Source organism: Tursiops truncatus, chromosome 18 (assembly GCF_011762595.2).
Source record: "Tursiops truncatus isolate mTurTru1 chromosome 18, mTurTru1.mat.Y, whole genome shotgun sequence".
In the NCBI taxonomy this organism is placed as follows: domain Eukaryota; kingdom Metazoa; phylum Chordata; class Mammalia; order Artiodactyla; family Delphinidae; genus Tursiops; species Tursiops truncatus.
In genome coordinates, this window is record NC_047051.1 from 26,197,856 (window position 1) to 26,217,958 (window position 20,103).

Sequence of the window (20,103 nt, forward strand, 5' to 3'; positions counted from 1 at the left end):
TCTTCTAAAATCACTGAATTGTAACCATTCAAAGGTTGTTGAGAAAGGTATGGGAAAAGTACAGAATGAGCTAGATTTAATGAGGCTAAAGTGACTGTGTAAATCTCATTTGCCAGAAATATTGTATCTGATCTGAGAAAGGTGTGTTACTCTCTTGCAGCTATGGTTCTTTCATGCCAAGCTGCTATGGCAACATGATGAGTGAGGCAGAGAAGGCCGAATGTATATTTTAGAAGAGCTGGATTGGGTTTGTTAGGCATCTCAGGGCTGCTAGAATAAGTACCCGGGGAAGGAAGATGTAGAAAATGTAAGAGGCAAAGTCTTTGGAGACTGAGAAAAGAAGCAAACTTTGTACCTCAGTCAGTTGCCTACTTCCTAATTTTACCTCTAGGTAGATTTGGAAAGGAAGAGAAAGAAAATGTAGGATCTCAGAAGCAACTTCCCCTTTCTTGACCCTACTCTTTACCCTTAGAAGAGATTTCTCTAGATCTGAGAATAAGGAGACCAGGCTTCTACAGCTCTCTGCCGACATTGAATCAATTCCTTTACTTCTCCGTGATTCTGCTTTTCATTTATTTAATAAATGACTTTAAATATTGCCCCTATTCAGTTATAAACTGTGGTGATTCTGTACATCTCATGTTCTATTAGAATGATCTGCTCTACAGAGGAAAAGGCAGGCTTCTAACACAGTTGTGTGGAACATAGTTGGTACTCACGGAAAAACAGTTGCATGAATGAGTGACGATTTTTTGGGGGGGATTTAGTCATTTTGTGGGTTTTCCCATTTGTAGGTCAAGCACAGTGCATTATATAAAATATATGTGGGATAATCTTTGATTGAACGATTCCTGATTCCAAACGACTTATGTGTAGTTTTCAAAAAATGTCTATAGGTAGCAATAACTACTGAATTTACTCTTGTAAATAACCTTGACCACGTATGCCCCTATTTGATCATGATATAAGTTTCCAGAAAGGTTTCCACGCAACCAACTCAAACTGAGAATCATGAAGGTGAGAGGGGCTGCCAAGAAAAGTGATGGAGACAGCATGGGAGAGTGAACAGAGCTCCAGCTCCATGCTACCAGCTAGATGGTGGACATGGTACAGATTACAGCATTTGTCTGTGTCCATATGACTATCCTAATGTTATATTGTTTCTGTTTACTCCAGGGTTTCATATTGACTATGTTGAGAATCTTAATCCATTATACTGTCTCTCTTTCCCCATTGCTAAATTTGGACATTTAATACCCTGAAGCATCCTCTTCAATTATTTCTGTGGGTTTCAGGGGATGTCTACAGCGCTTTTGAACAATTCCATCATCTACCATGTGGCATGTGGCATGGACTGGCCTCTCTCTTGTCTACCACTCCTATTTTTATTGGGTATCCCTTCATCAGATGACAATACCTGCTACTTCTTGTATTAGTTTGCTTGAGTTGCTGTCATGAAGTATCACAATCTAAGTGACTTAAACCACAGAAATGTATTGTAGCACACTTCTGGTGGCTAGAAGTCTGATATCAAGGTCATGCTCTCTCCGAAGGCGCTAGAGAAGGATCTGTTCCAAGATTATTTCTTAGCTTCTGATAGTTCCTTTGCTGTGGCAGCAAAACTCCAATCTTCACATGGTATTCTCCCTATGCGCATGTCATTCTCCTTTTTATAAGGATACAATCATAATGGACTTAGGGCCCACTCTAATGACCTCATATGATATTGAATGCCAGCAAAGACTCTATTTCCAAATGAGGTCACATTTACAGGTACCTGGGGTTTGGACCTCAACATATTTGGGGGGATACAATTTGGCCCATAACACTTCCTTTCATTGCTACTGGGTGAAGAGGTACAGCTGTGCCCCCATCTCATTCCTGCCTCAGTCCCCAGGCATCCTTACCTGAGCTCTGGCTGGACCCTTTCCCATCACTGTGTATTCTCTAGAGTTTTGAAGTACCAAAGCTGTACCATGTTCTCTGAAGCCCAAAACACGCTTTGAGGGGGAATGCTTTTCTCCTCTTTTGCACAACTCTTTGTTAGAGGCATATCCAAGGAGTGAAATTGTTTGGTTTTTATTCTCCTCCCTCTCTTTCCTTAGAACCCAGACATATGTCTATAGAATTCCTTGAAAGGCAAAATTTGAAACACAGACTCCTGTAGTCAGCAAAATTGCCCCTCATTTCTGACACTGAAGCTTTGTAACTGTCTAGTTTCTTTCCTTTCATGGATTCACTGCCAGGATATCTTCATGCAATAGACTCCTGAAAAGCTCACTTCACTAATCCATCAAGCACACTCAGCTGCCCTGAATCCCAGTCTTACTATTGTCCTTGCCCAAACTGAGATTCTTGCCACATGTAAAACTGAGATTAGTAACAATATGTAAACTATATTAAAACATTACATATTAAAATATTATAGAATATAGAATATATAAATATATATTTCATTAAGAGAATACAAAACTCATTCATGATTATTCCAATAGATATAGGAAGCGTGTTTGATAAATCATCATACATTTTATGAAAAAAAGTAACAAACTAAGAATAGCAGGGACTGTCTTTAGTCTAATAAAGTATATCAAAAAAAAGAAACCCAACAGTAAGCATTATACTTAATGATGAAATGTTATAAAACATTTCTTTGAAACTGGAAACAAGATAAGAATGGTACCCACCAGTTCTATTTGACAGGTACTGGGCTTCCTAGCCAATGCAGTAACACAGAAAAAAAAAAAAGATAAACTATGAAGGGCTGCAAAGAAAAAAATAGTAACGTCATTATTCATAGATGATATGCTTGTGTTTTTAGAATATTCAAAAGAATCTTTTTTTTGTTTGTTTGTTTGTTTGCGGTACGCGGGCCTCTCTCTGTTGTGGCCTCTCTCGTTGCGGAGCACAGGCTCCGGACGTGCAGGCTCAGTGGCCATGGCTCACGGGCCCAGCTGCTCCGCGGCATGTGGGATCTTCCCGAACCGGGGCACGAACCCGTGTCCCCTGCACCGGCAGGTGGATGCTCAACCACTGCGCCACCAGGGAAGCCCGAAAAGAATCTTTTGAGAGTTTGCAAGTTTGCTGAATAGAAACTGATATTAAAAAAATGTATTATATATTAGCAATAAGCAATTAGGTGACAAAAATATCATTTCATATATTATTAGAAATGACTAAGAATCAATTTAATAAAGGACATACAAGATCTCAATGAAGGAAACATTAATGGGAAAAAAATAAAGAAGATATAAATAAGGGGAGAGGTATATTATGTTCATTGATGGGAATACTCTGAAACTGACTGTAAAGGTGTCAGTTCTTTCCAAATTGGTATCCAGATTTAATGTAATGGCAATAAAAGTATAAGCAGGTTTAGTGTGTGTGTGTGTGTGTGTGTGTGTGTGTGTGAGAGAGAGAGAGAGAGAGAGAGAGAGAGAGAGAGAGATATGAGCAAAATGATTCTAAAAGTTTATGAAAATGAAAAGGACCAGTGTAGCCAAGACACTCTTGAAGCAAATAAGGTGGAGGAGGACTTGCACTTCCAAATATCACTACTTGATTTAAAGATATAACAATGCAGACAGTGTAGTTTTTTGGCATAGGGTAGACAAACAGGCCATTGGAAGAGAGTAAAAAAAGACCCACACATCTATGAACACTTGATTTATGACAAAAGTAGAGATAAGTGGGAAAGAATGGCCTTCATTAGTGGTCTGGGCCAATTGGATATTCACATTGAAAAAAAATTAAAGCTGACCTTTATTTCACATCATAAGGAAAAATTGTATATGATAGAGAGTAGACTTCAATATGGAAGGCAAAACAATAAAGTTTTTAGAAGATAGTGTAGGAAAGTATCTTCATTGCCTCAGGATAGGCAGGATAATCACATGGAAAAAGATTGATAAATTTGACTATATTAAAATTAAGTATTTCTGTTCTTTAGAAGAAACATTAAGAGAATGAAAAGATGGAAATTCCCTGGCAGTCCAGTGGTTAGGTCTTGTGCTTTCACTGCTGGGGCCTGGGTTCGATTCCTGGTCAGGGAAGTAAGATCTTGCAAGCCGCGAGGCACAGCCAAAATTAAATAAATAAAATAAAAAGGTAAGTAAAGAGGGTGAGAAGCTATTTGTAATTATATGTATGATGCAGTATCATTTAAATCAATAAAGAATTATAAAAATGGACAAAGACCTTGCGCAAGCATTTCAAATAGATGACATCCTAATACCTAGTGCACATCTGAAAAGATGTCAATCTCATTAGTAATCAGAAAAATGACAAATGACATACATCTATGTGAATGGCTAAAATGAAAAAAAAGTCTTGCAATATACTAAGTTTATTAAGAATATGAAGCAACAGGAACTACCTGACACTGTTAATGTGAATTGGTACAATCATTTGGAAAGGAGGTTTTCAGTATTCACTTAGGTTGAAGATATATGTTATGGAGCCCCCCAGTTCTGTCATTAGATATATAACTGACAGAAATGCATGCCCATGTGCTTCATAAGACATGCATAAGAGTGCTCATAGAAGATTATTCATGATAGTTCTAACCCAAAGATCCTCAGCAATAGAATGGCTAAATGAACGGTGATATAGTCATGTAATGTAATAGTATGATAGCAATGAAATGAACAAACTAGTGTCAGACAAAAACATATACATCATAAACATAACTTTTTAATTGAATGAAAGAAGCCAGATTACAGAAGAATCAATGTTTCATGATCCCATTGGTATATAGTTCAAAAACAAGCACAAATAAACTATAACCTCTAGAAATGCATGCGTATGTGAAAAACCTACAAAGCAAAGAGAGAAAGGTATCGCCATAGTGGTGCTAAGCTTTAGGACAGCGGCAGGTGGTTCTAAGGCTGGATGCAGGTCTATATACAGCAGCCTTCCAGGTCTCGGCAATATTCTATTATATGACCTATGCAGAGTTGTAGAGGAATTTTCTGTTTCTATGATTTTCTGTAATGATGTAGAATTTCCCAATAAAATTTCTTTCTTTACTTTTTTTTTAAGAAAGCATGTAAAATGCCAGGCCCCCAGCAGGTGCTGCCTACATGGTAGCTACTTAATAAGCATTCTCCCTCCCTCTTCTTCCCCTGATTAGCTCTGCACACCTCATCTTAAAAACCTTGGCATGAATGCACAGAGTGGCAGACACGCATTCCCAGAAGAAAAGTTGCCGGAGCATTAGCAGATTGCAAAGGTGAAAGATGTTCATTCCTGCCTCATCTGACTGCCTCTTTCACCAGCACCAGAGTTGTCACACTGGTGACTAGGCCTTTCAGAGCCAGTGAGCATCCCCATGCTTCATAATCACTGAAACACATGTGCTAAGTCACTTCTTGCTAAGCTGCGATGAGAATTCTCAGTGTTCAATCGCCCTCAAAATTTCTCATCTCTTCCCTGGGGTGAGGTGTTTTGGTTTAGCAGCTGCACATGGGAATTGCATTTAAATCATTTAAGGCCTGAAGTTCAATATCTCCTAAAAGCAGCCTCCTGTCTTTTAGCATTCCTCTTCAGGCACACCTAGATTTTTTTTTTTTTTTTTTTACTTCAAAGTGAGGGATATCCTCCTAGAGGGAGGAAAGCTTTGGAAATGCAATAACTCTTTGCATATACATGATGCCTCTGCTTGCCTCTTCCCAGACTGTTAATCACTCCTTGGCAGTAGCTCTTTTAATTCATTAGCTATCCATTTCCCATTTTAGCAGCAAGAGCAGTAACACAATAAATCAGATGTGTGGGCAGCGAAAAGTCAAAAGAAGTCGTGGAGGAGAGTACATGAAAAGTCAAGGCCAATGTTACTTTTAGATAATGTATCCCCTATGATATAACATACAGGTCCTCCTCCGGAATTCCTCCAATTACGGCAGTGTTTGTCCAGGTGGCTAAGTTCTTCGTGAAACAATTAGAGGTATGCCTTAGGATATAAATTTCCTTAGAATCCCATCACATTGACAAACATATTATGCTATAGATGATGGGCATCAGAGTCTTTTCCGAAAGCAAGTTTTTGTTGAAAGGGGAGAGAGAGCAGCTAATGGTATTTGTGGCTGAGCAGAAAGGAAATGTTTTGGATGCCCCAAACAAATTGAACCATTTAATAGTTGTACTAAGGTCTAACTCATTTATCGTTAATTGTTATTGCCCGTTACCCCCAAATGGACGGGAAGTACAAGAGGTCAGTGTCCGTTAGCTGAGAATTAAATTAGGAGTTTGGGAAAGTGCAAGGGGACTTAACAACAGAAACAATCTGAGTGAATTGGATTTAGAAATTTCAGGAAATACTGGATAGAGGTAACAGAACAAGCTCCCATCTCGATTTTTCTGTGATATAAGGGGATATCTTTTCAAGGCAGTATATTTTGATAAGCATTTGTCAAGTACTTACTGTGAGCCAGGTACCCCCTGGTACTTTCTTAGGACTTCTGAACGGGTGGCTGAATCTGAGTCACTGTACTGCCTCACTAATCATTATGCATGGAGTACCAGTACCCAGGGCCTAGGGCCGTGCTGTACTAAACACCACAGGAGTTTGGATGGAGAGTGTTCGGAAGAAAAGAGGAGGATAGACTCTCCCCACAGTGAATCTGCAGGCCTAGCTTTCAAGTTACAGACAGTTCATTCATCTCGGGTTGTTGGGTGTAGTTTGCCAGTCACTGCACGCCCCCTGCTTTTTGTTTTGTTCCACAGAGCCATCTGCAACTGGTGAAAAATGACCCATTGAAGCTGGTGAGCATTTCCCACAGCTTTTCCTTTGACTTCACACAGCCGTGACAGACGGTGTCCCAGCAGGGTCTGCACAACTTATCTGCCAAGGGGAAGCATCACCATGATGGTCTTGACTTCAGGTCTGAGGCTCAGCTTCTGTTTGTTCTCACCATCTCTCACTCCCCTCAAGGAGCTATACCCAGTTGGAACTTGGCAACAAAAGTTATTGACTAAAAGACTGGAGAATCTTTTACTGCTAATGTTATAAATCTGAAGGGGGCTATAGGGAGCTGAGGTATCATCCTTCTAAGTCAAGCTTCGTATTTTACAGACGGGAAATCTAAGGTACAGAAGTTGAAAGTCATACTACTAGTTGGTAAGGAGATAAGACTGGTCCTTGTTCAGTGCTATTACCATTCTGGGTTCCTCACATGATTAGGTCGTGCATTTTATTAGTTACCCATGGAATCTTCTGAGGAAAAAGGTATCTGCTTTTTGGAAACTTTCTGGTTAGTACTTAGACCCATGTAATCCTCACATTGGTTACTATTGTTGACCTTTGATCTGTTGTGTTAAAAATGTTATTAGGCTTCTTTACATGTATATGCTGAAACATATTCCTAGTTTTTGAAGTTTTTATCAAACTTGTGTCAAATGAATTTTCTGCATGTATTGAAAAGATCATATGGTTTTTCTATTTTATACTATTTATATGGTGAATTACATTGATTCTCAAATGGCAAACCTTTGTACCATTCCTAAGATAAATCCCACTGACTATGATGTATTATATACTCTCTTAATATTGCTGGGTTTTATTTATTAAATTTTATTCAGGATTGTTGCATTAATGTTCATAGTGTATGTTGAATTACGGTTTTCTATACTTGTAATGTTTGTGTCTGGTATTGGTATCTGAGTAAGACTGGTCATATAAAGGGATTTTGGAAGTATTCTCTCTTCTACTATTTTCTGAAAGAGTTTGCATAGAATTGGTATTATTTTTTCTTAAATGTGTGATAGAATTCACCACTGGAGCCATTTGGGCTTGGAGTTTTCTTTGTGGGAAGATTTTTAATTACAAATTCAGTTCTTAAGTAATACAGGATATTCAAGTTTTTCTTCTTGGATCAAATTTCTGTATTGTAAGAAATTTATTCACTTCAGCTACATATATTGTTATATTAAGTTGTTCAAAACATTCCAGTATTATCTTTTCCATGTACGTAGGCTCTGTAGTGCTATACCCTCTTTCAATGTTAATATTTTGATGTGTGTCTCTTTTTTTCTTGATTAGTGCAGTTATGCTAATTAATTTTACATATGTTTGAGATAACTAGTTTTTGGTTTTATTGATTTTTGTCTATTATTTTCTTGTTTCCTGTTTCATTGATTTATTCCTTTACATTTATTATTTTCTTGCTTTCACTTAATTTGAGTACATTTTTCTTTTTGTCTAATTTTTTAAAAGATGAGAACTCATATAATCAATTTTTAGATCTTTACTTCTAACATAGGCATTTACAGGTATAAACGTCTCTCTGGACACTGCTTTGCCTGCATTCCATAAATTTTAATATCTTATATTTTTATGTTTCTCTACAGTTTTTTTAATGGTTGTTCTGGGTATTAATATATATATATATACATATATATATATATATATACATTGTCATATATATGTATATATATAGTATATTAAATACATAACTTTTCATATTTCACTTACAATTTATATTGTATCACTTTCTGTAAAACGTTAAAAAATTTTTCAACCTTATAGATACATATTCTCTCCCCTCATGTTTTAGGATACTCTTGAGTGGGAGGCAGAATTATAACCTTCCAAAGATGCCCATGCCCTAGTCTCCAGAGCCTGTGCATATGTTATCTTATATGGCAAAAGTTACTCTATAGATATGTTTGACATGGGGAGCTTATCTTTGATACTACGGATGAGCCAAATCTAATCACATGAGTCCTTAAAAGAAGAGAGACTTTCTCAGTTGGGTCATAGAGATGAGATGAAAGAAGGAGGAGGAAAGACTCAAAAAGGGACTTGACCTGTTATTTCTTTGAAGACGAGAAAGAGGTTCATGAGACAAAGAATGAGGGTGACCTCTAGAAGCTAGGAATGACACTGGGCTGACAGCCAGCAACGAAATGAGACCTAATCCTACAAATATCAATACAATGAACTGAATTCTGCCAACAACACAGATGAGCAAGTCTTTAAGGCCTCCAGAAAGGAACACATACTGACACCTTGATCTTACCCCCAGTGAGATCCATGTCAGATTTCTGACCTACAGACCTTAAGGCAATACATTTTTGTTGTTTAATCTATTAAGTATTGGTAATTTTTATGGCATCAATAGAAAATTAATACATAATATAATGTGAACTCCATTTAAATATCTTATAATTTCCACAAGATAATGTTATAATTTTTGCTCTAAAGAGTTGTATGGTTTATGGGAAACAAATTAAAGAGAAACAAAAAATCTTTGGCATGTACCAGATATCTACCATTTCTGATGCTCTTCCTTCTTTTCAAGGATCCACGTTTTCATCTGAAATATTTTCCCTTCAGACTGAAGAACTTCCTTTAGCAATAACTTTAGCACAGTTATGTTGACAGCAAATTATACTAGTTTTTGTTTATCCAAATATGTCTTCTTTTTTTGTCATTTTTGAAGAATATTTTCACTGGGTAAAGACTTCCTGATTGATAAGTTTTTGTTTCAGCTCTGGAAAGACATTGTTCCAATCTCTCCTGGCTCCCATGGTTTTCATGAGAAGTCAGCTATTAATCAGATTGTTGTTCCCCTGTATGCAATGTAATTTTTCTTGCTGACTACAATACTTGCTCTTTATTGTTGGCTTTCAACGTTTGACAACAATAGACTTTGGCAGAATGATATAAAAAACAATTAAAATAAAGTGTGGTGAGTCTTGTCACTAGAGGAATTACAGGAGGCTATGAAAGTTAACTGTTGAATTCCTGTATATAAGTCTAGAAGAGATCAGGAAGACTTTCCTGAGAGAGTAAGATTTAAGAGGAAACTTGAAGTAAGTGAAAGAGATGGAGTCAGATAAATAGAATTCAATTTGCATATTACAAAAATGATTTTGAGGACTGTTCGCAGAGTCATTCAAGTAGATGATGGGGTAGAGGGCAAAAGTAAAAGGAAGTAAAATAGGAAGTAAATACAATAATAGTGATGTCCTGGAAGAAGTGGTTATAGTGGGAAAGGAGAGAATTCCAGTATAGCTGAAAGATATTTAGAAGATAGAATTAAATAAGATCTCATGGTTAATTTAATAAAGAAGAGGGGGAAGCATCAAGGATAACACCTAGATTTCTGGATTGAGACTGAATGGACGGTGGTATCTTTTATCAAGATAGGGTACACTGGAGGAGGAATATGTTAAGAAATAAAATGAGATTATTAACTCAGTTTCAGGTTTCTGAATTTAGGTACTTGTATTATATCCAAATTGAAGCCTTCAACATATAATTGGGTATGCATAAGAGAATTCTTAGCTGAAGGCATCACTCTTTGGTGCTGTTAGGAAGAACACTTTCTCCTTGTTATTCATGAATCCATAAAGAGGAGAGAATTCCCACTTCACAAAGGTTAATATGAGAAGAATTCTTCCAACTTCTTTTTGCATCCTCATTGACTCCTCACTGATAAGACTGACTTATCTTATTGGTAAATCTTGTAGAAGGAGCTGAGCATGCTGGACTCTGGGCCTTTTGGGTTCCCTCTTTTACAGCTCACAGGTGTTCAGGATCCAGGAGTGGTCTTCCATGTGGGTAGCTTTGGACTAGGTCCCAGTGGCTTGGTTTATCCTACTTCGTGTATAAGTGGAAGAATAATCAGGTCCATTTTTTGGAGAAATTTAGGGAGCTCAACTGAAGTCCTTGTCTCCAGTCAGGTTTATCAATACAACAGGCGCTATGATATGGATCGGCTCTTCTCTTCTATCTTATTTTTTAGTAGATTCTAAACTCAAGAATGGAAGATAGGGTGTTATCTATTGCTGCTCCCAAATCCAAACTAATTAGTAATAATATCTTATCATTTCCTAAGTGAATTAACTAAAACCTGCAGGGAGTTAATTTTTTCCATACTAATAATAAATGACATAACTTGGATTTGAATCTAGCTGTTTCTCTAAAACTGTTCTTTTTCAGTATGTCACACCACAGTGCCTCAGAAGAGTGGGGACAGTGAAACTTTACTCTTTGCAAATGGTTTTTGGGTAAACTGATTAACTGTCATGTAGCAGAGAAGTCCATTTAGTATTCTGTCATTGAGTGGACTAACTATAGGAATTGAAGAAAACAATTTTAGATGCTGTGGAATCTCAGAAAACCTTATGAGTTTGGCTGTGACATACAGATGGTTGGGCATCTCTGTGTAATGTCTGCAGGGTCTTCCATCTGCACCTCTACCTTTGATCCCTTCTCTCATGTGAATGTCTTGGGAGGGTCAATGAGTTCAATGAAAAGGCCATGGAAATGGTGGATCTGCTTTCCACAAGTTGTTAAAAGTTGGAAAGAATTTCCCCTAGGATAAACTTTAATCTCCTAGAATTAAGTTTAAGAGTAATTTATTAGAGTACGCTATGGGTATTATACAACTTATTAGAATATCTTTATTTAATGGAGAGTGTGTTAAAGTGGGAAGAACATACACACTATAGGCAAACAGCTCAGTTTCTACTCGTGTGATGACGGTCAAGGTATTTGACTTCCCTGAGCTTTAGTTTCCTCTACCATTGGATGGGAGCAAGGCTTTCCATGTTATTGCTTAAAAGTTTTTGATATAGTTTAGATATCAGATATGCAATGTCAAAACTGTTATTTTTGTTGTGGAAATTTCAAGCTCATTTTAAACTTTAAAACTAAAAAAGTTTTAAACTTGCCTGCTTGTGAAGCCATCCCTGCTTTGTAGAATTCTTCAGGGACTATCTCTTGCAGAGTAAATCCTAATGGTACACTCAGGAGTGAACTGACAACACAGAAGACAGGCTGTTTGGTTACATTAGATAACAGTGGATTTTGGAAGCCACCTGGGGATTGTCATTGTAGGCAGGTGGCATGATGTAAGGGTTAAGAGCAGGGCATCTGGAGCCAGCTGTGACCTTGCATAAGTTATGTATTCTCTCTCTGCCTCAGATTCCTTATCTTAAAATGAACATAATACCATTACCCTTATTTGGTTGTAAGGATCAAAGAAATTAATCTGTGTAAACCAGTTATATTAGTGTTTGGCATGTAGTAGGCACTATATAATTGTTAGGAATGATGATTATGATGATGATGATGATGAGAGGACAAAGAAATTTCTATTGTCTGATTATAGGTTTTTTTCTTTTCATATCTATTTCAGATATTCAGCTAATGTTCTTTTCAATAAATTAGACCATGTGACAAGCAAGTAAATTAAGAGAAACTTGGGTGACATTTTGGAGAAATTCTTGACTCAGTTGGCAGGTGGGATTTAATATTGAACAAAGGAACTGAGATGCACTGGCGGTGTGGACAGGTCTGTCCTGACTAGTGGAAAGCACAGCCATGAACAACAGGCACAGAAATAGGATTAATAGAAGAGCTAGCATATTTGAGGCAGCTTTAGTGTTAGTTGAGAAACCCCACTGAGAAGAGAGATGAAGGGTCTTTGTTTGCTGTAGCTCTCACTACCCGAAAGGGAAGAGCTGGGAAATAAGGTAAAAAGGCTTAAAAACTTCCCTCCATTCCTGAGGGATTCAGTTTCTTCTTTAGCTTTAAGGTCTTGGGTTTTGTGCAATGCCTGGCCTTGAGACCCAGAGAAAACCAAAGCCAGCTTAACTTCTGGAAACAGGCAGCCCTGAGGGGACAGGGGTGACTCCTGCACAGCTAAGACCTTCACAGAGTAGATGCTCCCATGAGTCTTACAGAACCACAAATCCTCTCCGTGATTGGGAGGCAAGTCAGAAGCCTACATAGGAATTAATGAACCAAGACAAACTTTACAGTGGTGGGCTAAGTCAGAGGCCAGGGTACAGAAAATGGCAGCAGAATTCTAGGAGAGAATCAAATATTTATGGTAATCATTGGTGAATAGAAATGGAAGCAGAGAATATTAAACATGACCTAACCTAATTCAGCCACAATCCATGGCTGCTCCAATTGTGAAGGCTTCCATTGAGTCAGGTCTTAGTCTGAAGATATGTTGTTAAATCACTGTAATTTTGCTTAAAAATCTTATTTTCTCCTAAATGTAAAATTGCATGTGAAAACCCATGTACAGTTGTTTACATTATTTATTAATGATTTTCTTTTTTGTTGGATGATACTTAAATAGCTGGAGGAAACATTTTAAAAAATCCACAGTTAGGTTTTGTGGAGAAAGAACTTGGCAACTTGGAAGGACCATCTCAGGTAGGTTAACCCCTGTTATGGGGCAAATTATTCAGGATATCCTTAGGATAAGATGGCAATAAGAGGAGTGGAGAAAGCAGCACCCTGTTGAGGAGAACAGTTATCTTCCTTAGATCTATTGTTTTACTTCTGTTCTCTGAAGTTCCATCAGAACACCAAGAATAAAAAGTTGTAAGAGTTTTCTCTTCATTGTTGTGGGCATAATGAGTGGGGGCAGCTCACTTTGTGGGTCACCTGGTATGTCTGCTGGTTCAGGTTGGTCCTGCCATCTGTGTGTCTTGAGGTAAAGAGAGGTGTATTCCAATATGGCGGTGCTGATAGACAGTCTATAGCTGAGCCTTGACTCCACTGGCCCTTCCCTTAGATAGGGTTGCTGGCTTGTTTTACTGAACAGAAAAGATCAAGCTCTCATGTTCAAAGAGTAGTACATAATTGTGCCTAGAGTGAGTGAGAACACATGCACACAAATCACTTTATTACAAGGGCCCTTATTTCCATGGCCAACTGAAAGATTTTTTAAAGATTCCACATATAAGTGATATCATATGATATTTGTCTTTCTCTGTCTGACTTACTTCACTCAGTATGACAATCTTTAGGTCCATCCATGTTGCTGCAAATGGCATTATTTCGTTCTTTCTTATGGCTGAGTAATATTCCATTGTATATACATACCACATTGTCTTTATCCATGATACTAATACTGATAGACAAATCTGTGAGATACCATGATATTAAAGAGTTAGCCTAGTATATTGCAATTATACACTTAAGTAATATTATTATTTTTTGCTCTTTCTGTTGCTGTTATTTTAAGCATAGTTTTACTTATGAGTAAAAGTAGTAGAAACAAATATTTTGAATGACTATTAAATATTCATAATATATTCTAAAATGAAAAAGGCAGCTATCTATTTGATTATAATTTATACTGTTCTCATGGAAGGAAGCATACCAAAATGATAACATTGGTAATTATTGGGTGTTTATTTGTGGGGTTTTTTTTTTTTATCCTTTCCTCAATTTTCTAGTTTTTCTTAAATGGAAATACATTCCTTTGCCATTGTAAAAACCTAAGTATATTTATTTGGGGAGGAAGGTGAAAAAAGAAGTCCTAACTTTAGCTTTCTGGAGCAGAACTGATGGAACAAGGGCCTGCATCTGAGAAGGGGTTCTCTGGCTGGAGTGGGGTGGAGTTAACTCCATCTTGGTATAGGTGGAGGCACATTGTATGAAACTTGAATCTCTGGATATTGATTCAATCTTAATGAGAGAAGCCAGAATTTTAGTGAATTTATTTTTTCATGAAGGATTGGAGGAGGCCAAAGGGAAAGAAAGATGCATCTTTCAAAGTCTCTATCCTTGGTGGTCCAGGAGAGACTGTTAGTAGTAGTAAGGAAATATTCTGATGCTTAGTATGTGCCCTACATTCTTAGTCTTGGTGGCAGTTGGTCAAGACATGAGTCCTACTCTTAAATTCTTAGAATAAATTGTAATGTTTCAACTTATAAACCTAAAGGATCTAGTAAGCAAAACAAGAATTACATGCACGCACACACACACACACACACACACACACACAGGCACACGCACACACACACACACACACCCCACACATGCAATGGTGTTTGGACTAAGAAGGAAGGAAGGAAAGAATTGGTGGTTTCAAAACCATAGGGTTGAAAACAGGTGTACCCTGTCTTCTAGGTTACAAGCTAAATGCTTAAGAAGAGTGGAAGATTCATGCTGGAATTATTTTCAATTACAGATATTATGGGAATAATATAGTTTGAAATATAAAATTGTGTTTTTATTTTTTATACTTCCTTGTATGGGGCTGTCCCCTGATTATGGCAGGTATATCTATTGCCTCAGGAAAGATACAAGCAATAACGTTAGGACAGGAGGACAAAAACAAAAAGTTTACTGTTCAAATTTTGGCTAAAAATGACGTTTTTGACTCCATTGTGAGACACAATTCTAGGATTTCCAAAAGAGAAATATTTTTCTGAATTCCAAAAATCTGCCTTTTCCATGTCCAGAGTCAAGCCAAGGAGACTTGGGTCACAGAATTTTCCTTAAGCTATAGCCTAGGAAGGGTTGAGGATGTGACCTAAGGAAAGATAATAGAAACTGGAGGAGGAGGGCACAGATTTCTGTCCAAGGTGTATACATGCACTGGAGGAGGAGAAACTAGGGTTAAGTGCTCCCTGGGTCCCTTGTATGAAACAAAAATCCCCTCTCCTAGGTCTCAGCCACAAGATGATGGAAATCTGACCAGAGTCCCAGACAATCCTTTGCATCCAGTGTAGTCCAGGAGTAGCACAAGAGCAAGAGCAGAGAGAAAATGATATCTAGATAGATTCACCTGCAAAAGGACCCCAAACCCTATGGCCTGCACTGGGTTTGAATGGGACATTCCAGCATACCTGGTGTTGAGGGAAAAGTGGGAGGTTCCAGAGGACCAGTGACCATCAGCAGCCTAGGTGTAAAGATGAAGAGGCTACAGGGCACAGGACTTCATAGTCAGAGGTAGCTGTGTGAGGGTGGGTTTCAGCAGCACATCCAGCAAAGTGCCTACAAAGCCAGGTGGGATCAAGTGTTACCTGGGATGGTAGCCGGGCAGGCAGTTAGTGCTCATCCCGGATCCACTCTTCAGTGGACAGCAGTGCAATCCTCCCAGGAACAAAAGTAGGCCCACTCCATGACAGTGGAGACTAGTGAAGCCCCAAGTCAGAGACCCATCACTGTGAGGATTCACACTGTCCCCCTGTGCCAGTGTGAGGGGGACAGAGGCGAGGACAGAAATACCTGAAAAGAAGGCATGAATCGGCACTTACAGGGATTTTGAACTTCAAATTGGCAGACGTTTTACCCATTGGCTCAGTGGTTCTCAACATTGGCTGTACATTAAAATCACCTGGGAAGCTTTTAAAACTCCTTACAGCCAAGGCCAATTAAATTAGAATCTCTGGAGGTAGGATCCTGGCATTAGTATTTTAAAGAAATCTTCGTATGACTAAAAAGTGTAGCTATATTCTAGAACCGCTGCAAGAGGAGAAAGAATCTTGAAGGACTTTTGAAAGAAAGTTATCTTTAATTGGCAAGTTTAGTTTAACTTTAGTTTTCACTCCATTGCTGAAGTTCTTAAATCATCCAAAGCAGATCTTTTCTAAAGAAAATTAAAATAAAAATACCTAAATCTATATGAAAGTAGTTTCATCTCTGATCCACATAATGAAAATGAGCTAATACAACACTGAGTGCTTACTATTTGCCATGCATTAGTTCAAGTGTTTTATACCTAATAATTCATTTAATACTCATTACAACCTAGGAAGTAGGCACTGTAAATATTCCTACTTTAGTTAAGAAAACAGTCATGGAAGGTAAAGTACCGTTTCCAGTTTCATCCAGTTAGTAAGAGTCAGAGCAAGTATTCTTTCTACAGCCCATTCTTTGCCCCACCAGCTGCTACTTTCTATCACTCAAGAAATAAAATATCTCTTTCTAGTCTCTACCATATGATGGAAATATCCCTGCTCTCAATATACAAAAATAACTTAAAATTTTCACAACCATTGTGTGGCTTTTTAAAAATGACAACATGTACTTCAATTAGTCTTCATTTGCTTATACCAACATCTATTAAAAGTTTGTCAAGCTTCTGGAAAAAAATTTTCACATATCCTATCCTGGTCATCATTTTTATTTTTGCTAGTATTTTCCTGCCTTTCAGAATATTAGAATATGCCTCACTAAAGCTACTCTGTTGAACTTCCTTTAATGGCGTCCAACTCAAATGCCAGTGCCTCCTTGAAGCCTTTTCTGATCTAGTGAAGGGCGTATGTCTTTGCTGGGTTTACTGTCACAACTCTCTGCTCTTACTTCTTTTATCCCATTCATACACAGCCCATATTATGTAATTATCTAGTATTATTTATCTTAACACTTCTCCCTACTTTTCTACTTAGTTCTTCTAGTATGTGTTCCGTTGGGTAAGAATTATCTTATTTATCTTCATATCTCTTGAATAATTAACACACTGTCTTATTCATGTTCAAACCATATATTTTAATAAAATGTCATGCAAATGGTCGTGATTCAAATCTAACATATATATGAAAATGGTTCCCCCTCAAAACAATAAATACTACAAACATAGAATCAAGAGTTTCAAATGGAAGGTAATTGAATGCAACCTCTAACTAAACAGGAAAAGTCTAAGGTGAATAAGCCAAAGAACTTCTTTCTACTTTTCACTTCTAGAATAACTTGAGGTATATCCAGTTATTTCAAAATTGTGTGTCTCTCAAAATAACATGCTTAGGGCTATTTGTCTTAAGTTGCCATATGGGAAAAGACAATTTTAGTTGAAGTTTCTTGTGCTTCCATATTCTCATGACATGTTCTCCTTTTGGATTTCACAGGCAGCATTGTCAAATTTTACCAGACAAATACATATTTTAAAAGATTCTGTGATTAACAGAGGTATGTTGTTTTTCAAAGTTTAAAGGGTTATCTTTTTAACTGAACTGACATTTGAATTGCTACTGGCAGATTGTTGGGCTTTTGTCTATGAAAATTGTGTTTGGGTTTTTCTTAGGGCATATAAGAACACCTCTTTCCCTGTTTGTGGGATCCAATTCTTTTTTTTTTTTTTGAGGTTCACTAAATTTATTTTAAAAATCATAAAACATTTCTTACAAAAGAGCATTACATTCTGCACACTGCTCCGAATAGATGCCAGGGACATATGGACTATCGTTACTTTTCCTCCCTGTCCCACCCTCCCCCAAAATATTACAGTGACCACAAAGCAAAGTGTTTGCAATAATTACATGGGGGGATTTGTTTTTTAAACCACCAACAATGAGCAAAAATTAAAATTCACTCACTCTGCTGCTGTTGCAAAATTTCAATGTTAGTTTCTGCATACCCTCCCCCAACCCCCAACCTTGTTTGTAAGGAACTGAAACATTATATCCGGTGACAGCAAAGATTTCACTACACCTCAAATGCAGAACACCTATGAAGCAGAGGAATGTTGGCTTTTTAAACAGAAGCAGATAAAAAAAAAAAAAAAAGATGCAGGACTCCTTCAGTTCTTCACTAGTCTTAGAAAAACTTTCCAGAATATTGCTTCACACTGTTCTGCAGCAAATCCTGTGCATTCTGTATCTGGCCCTGTGTTCCTGTAATGGTAATGATCCAATCTTTGGACCCTTCTAAAGGCTCATCAATTTTGATCGATGCTCCTGACTCATGACGGATTTGTTTAATCTGCTGACCACCTTTGCCAGTAATAGATCGAGCCAGATCTTTGGGAGCAGTTGCTTGTGTAGTAATAATAGGTCCACCAAGATCACCATATGAGCCATGACCCCCTGCATAAGAATAATCATATCCAGAGCCACTCTGTGGTTCATAAGCCATCTGTGGCTCTGATGGGCTCCATGTATCTACTGCAGAGTTGCAGGTTTCATCAGCACTGAAACCACCCATGCCATCATAATGGTCTCCAGGTCTTCCTCTTCTGTCATAGGCCATTAGATCCCCTCCTCTAGGTGGTGGTGGTGGAGAAGGAGGAAGATTCTGAGCTCTGCCACCACCCCGGCCCCCTCGTCCAGGAGGAGGTGGAGGAGGTCCTCGACGAGGGCTCCTATCATCACAATCTCTTCTGGATGGAAGCATGGGACTCCCACCCTGACCAGGAGACGTTCTGTCAAAACCACCTCTTCCCTGCATGGGAAATCCCATGGGACGTCCACAGCAGTTATCAAACATCATTGTAAAACCACAGTAATCATAGGTTTCGTCATAAAAACTGGGATCATAAGGCTGAGCACGTCCTTCGATGGGAGACTCTGATATAAGATCAAGGATGATCTTCATGCACTCTACAACCCTATCAGGTTTTCCTCCAATAAGAACCACTCTGTCAGCGGATTGAGGACCACATTCCTGGAAAAGCTTGATTGTTGTCTGAGTGTTCTCTCGAAGTTCTTTGATTTTAGCACCTTTGACTCCAATAATTCCTCCAGCCAGACTCTGATGAATCAACAATCTCAACTCGCAAAGTCGCGTCCTTTATAGTGTTGGTAATTTAAGCATTCCACAACATCAGATTTCCAGCGGAAGCTGGCTGGTTGCAGTGGGTGATGGCAACTGCAGGCCCTCTTTCAAGGTAGGGATGATTTTCTTCAGAATTTCTCCAATTGTTTCAATATCAGCACTGATACTCAGTGTGGCATTGTGGTCTGTACGGAGAGCCTTAATATTCTTGCCTCCTTTTCCAATCACTGCCCCAGCATTCTTACTCTGAAGCAGAATGTGTAATTCAACCATCTCATCAGTGTTTCTAGATCTTTAAAAGCGTGCTCCTGTTCCATATCTTCAGCAGGGCGTTTACCAAATTTGCCATTGGTTTTGGTGTTGGGAAAGTTTTCCTCTGGCTGTTCCATTTCCATTTTCTTGTATTAAAGGAACACACCAATCAGTTATTAAATATATCCTTGCAGGGAAGAACTGAAGTGTTCTGGCCGGGACCAACTGACACCCTAGCGCTGCAGTAGCCCAGATCCGAAAGGAGATGGCCCCAATTCTTTTTGATTTCATATTTTCTGGATATTTGCACCTCAAAGAAGTAACAAGAGGATACATGTTTTCCTTTTCCTTCTCTTACATTGTAGCCTTTGAAATTAATGCTAAAACATATCAGGCTTAAGAGTAATTTCCCTGGATTGTTTTTCTTTTTCTTTTTTTAGTGGATAAACTGATATTGAACCAATTGGCATTGAATTGGCTGGGAAATAACACATTTCAAATTTAATATCTACATGAAGTGACAGGTATTTGGTAAAAAGATAGATCAATAGCCCAAGGTCAAAATTTTCCTTATGACTTATGGTACAGACCAAGAATAAATT

The 20,103-nt window shown here is 38.0% G+C and overlaps 1 protein-coding gene across 1 annotated transcript; it reads right to left on the minus strand.

Moving 5' to 3' along the window:
* Nucleotides 1-17,964: 17,964 nt before the first annotated feature.
* On the minus strand, nucleotides 17,965-19,755 carry LOC101332615 (heterogeneous nuclear ribonucleoprotein K). The gene is given in 4 exon segments (XM_019936412.3): nucleotides 17,965-19,254; nucleotides 19,257-19,302; nucleotides 19,304-19,545; nucleotides 19,548-19,755. Coding segments are annotated over 4 exon segments (1,347 nt in total). The 5' UTR covers nucleotides 19,645-19,755; the 3' UTR covers nucleotides 17,965-18,292.
* Between the last annotated feature and the right edge of the window lie 348 nt (nucleotides 19,756-20,103).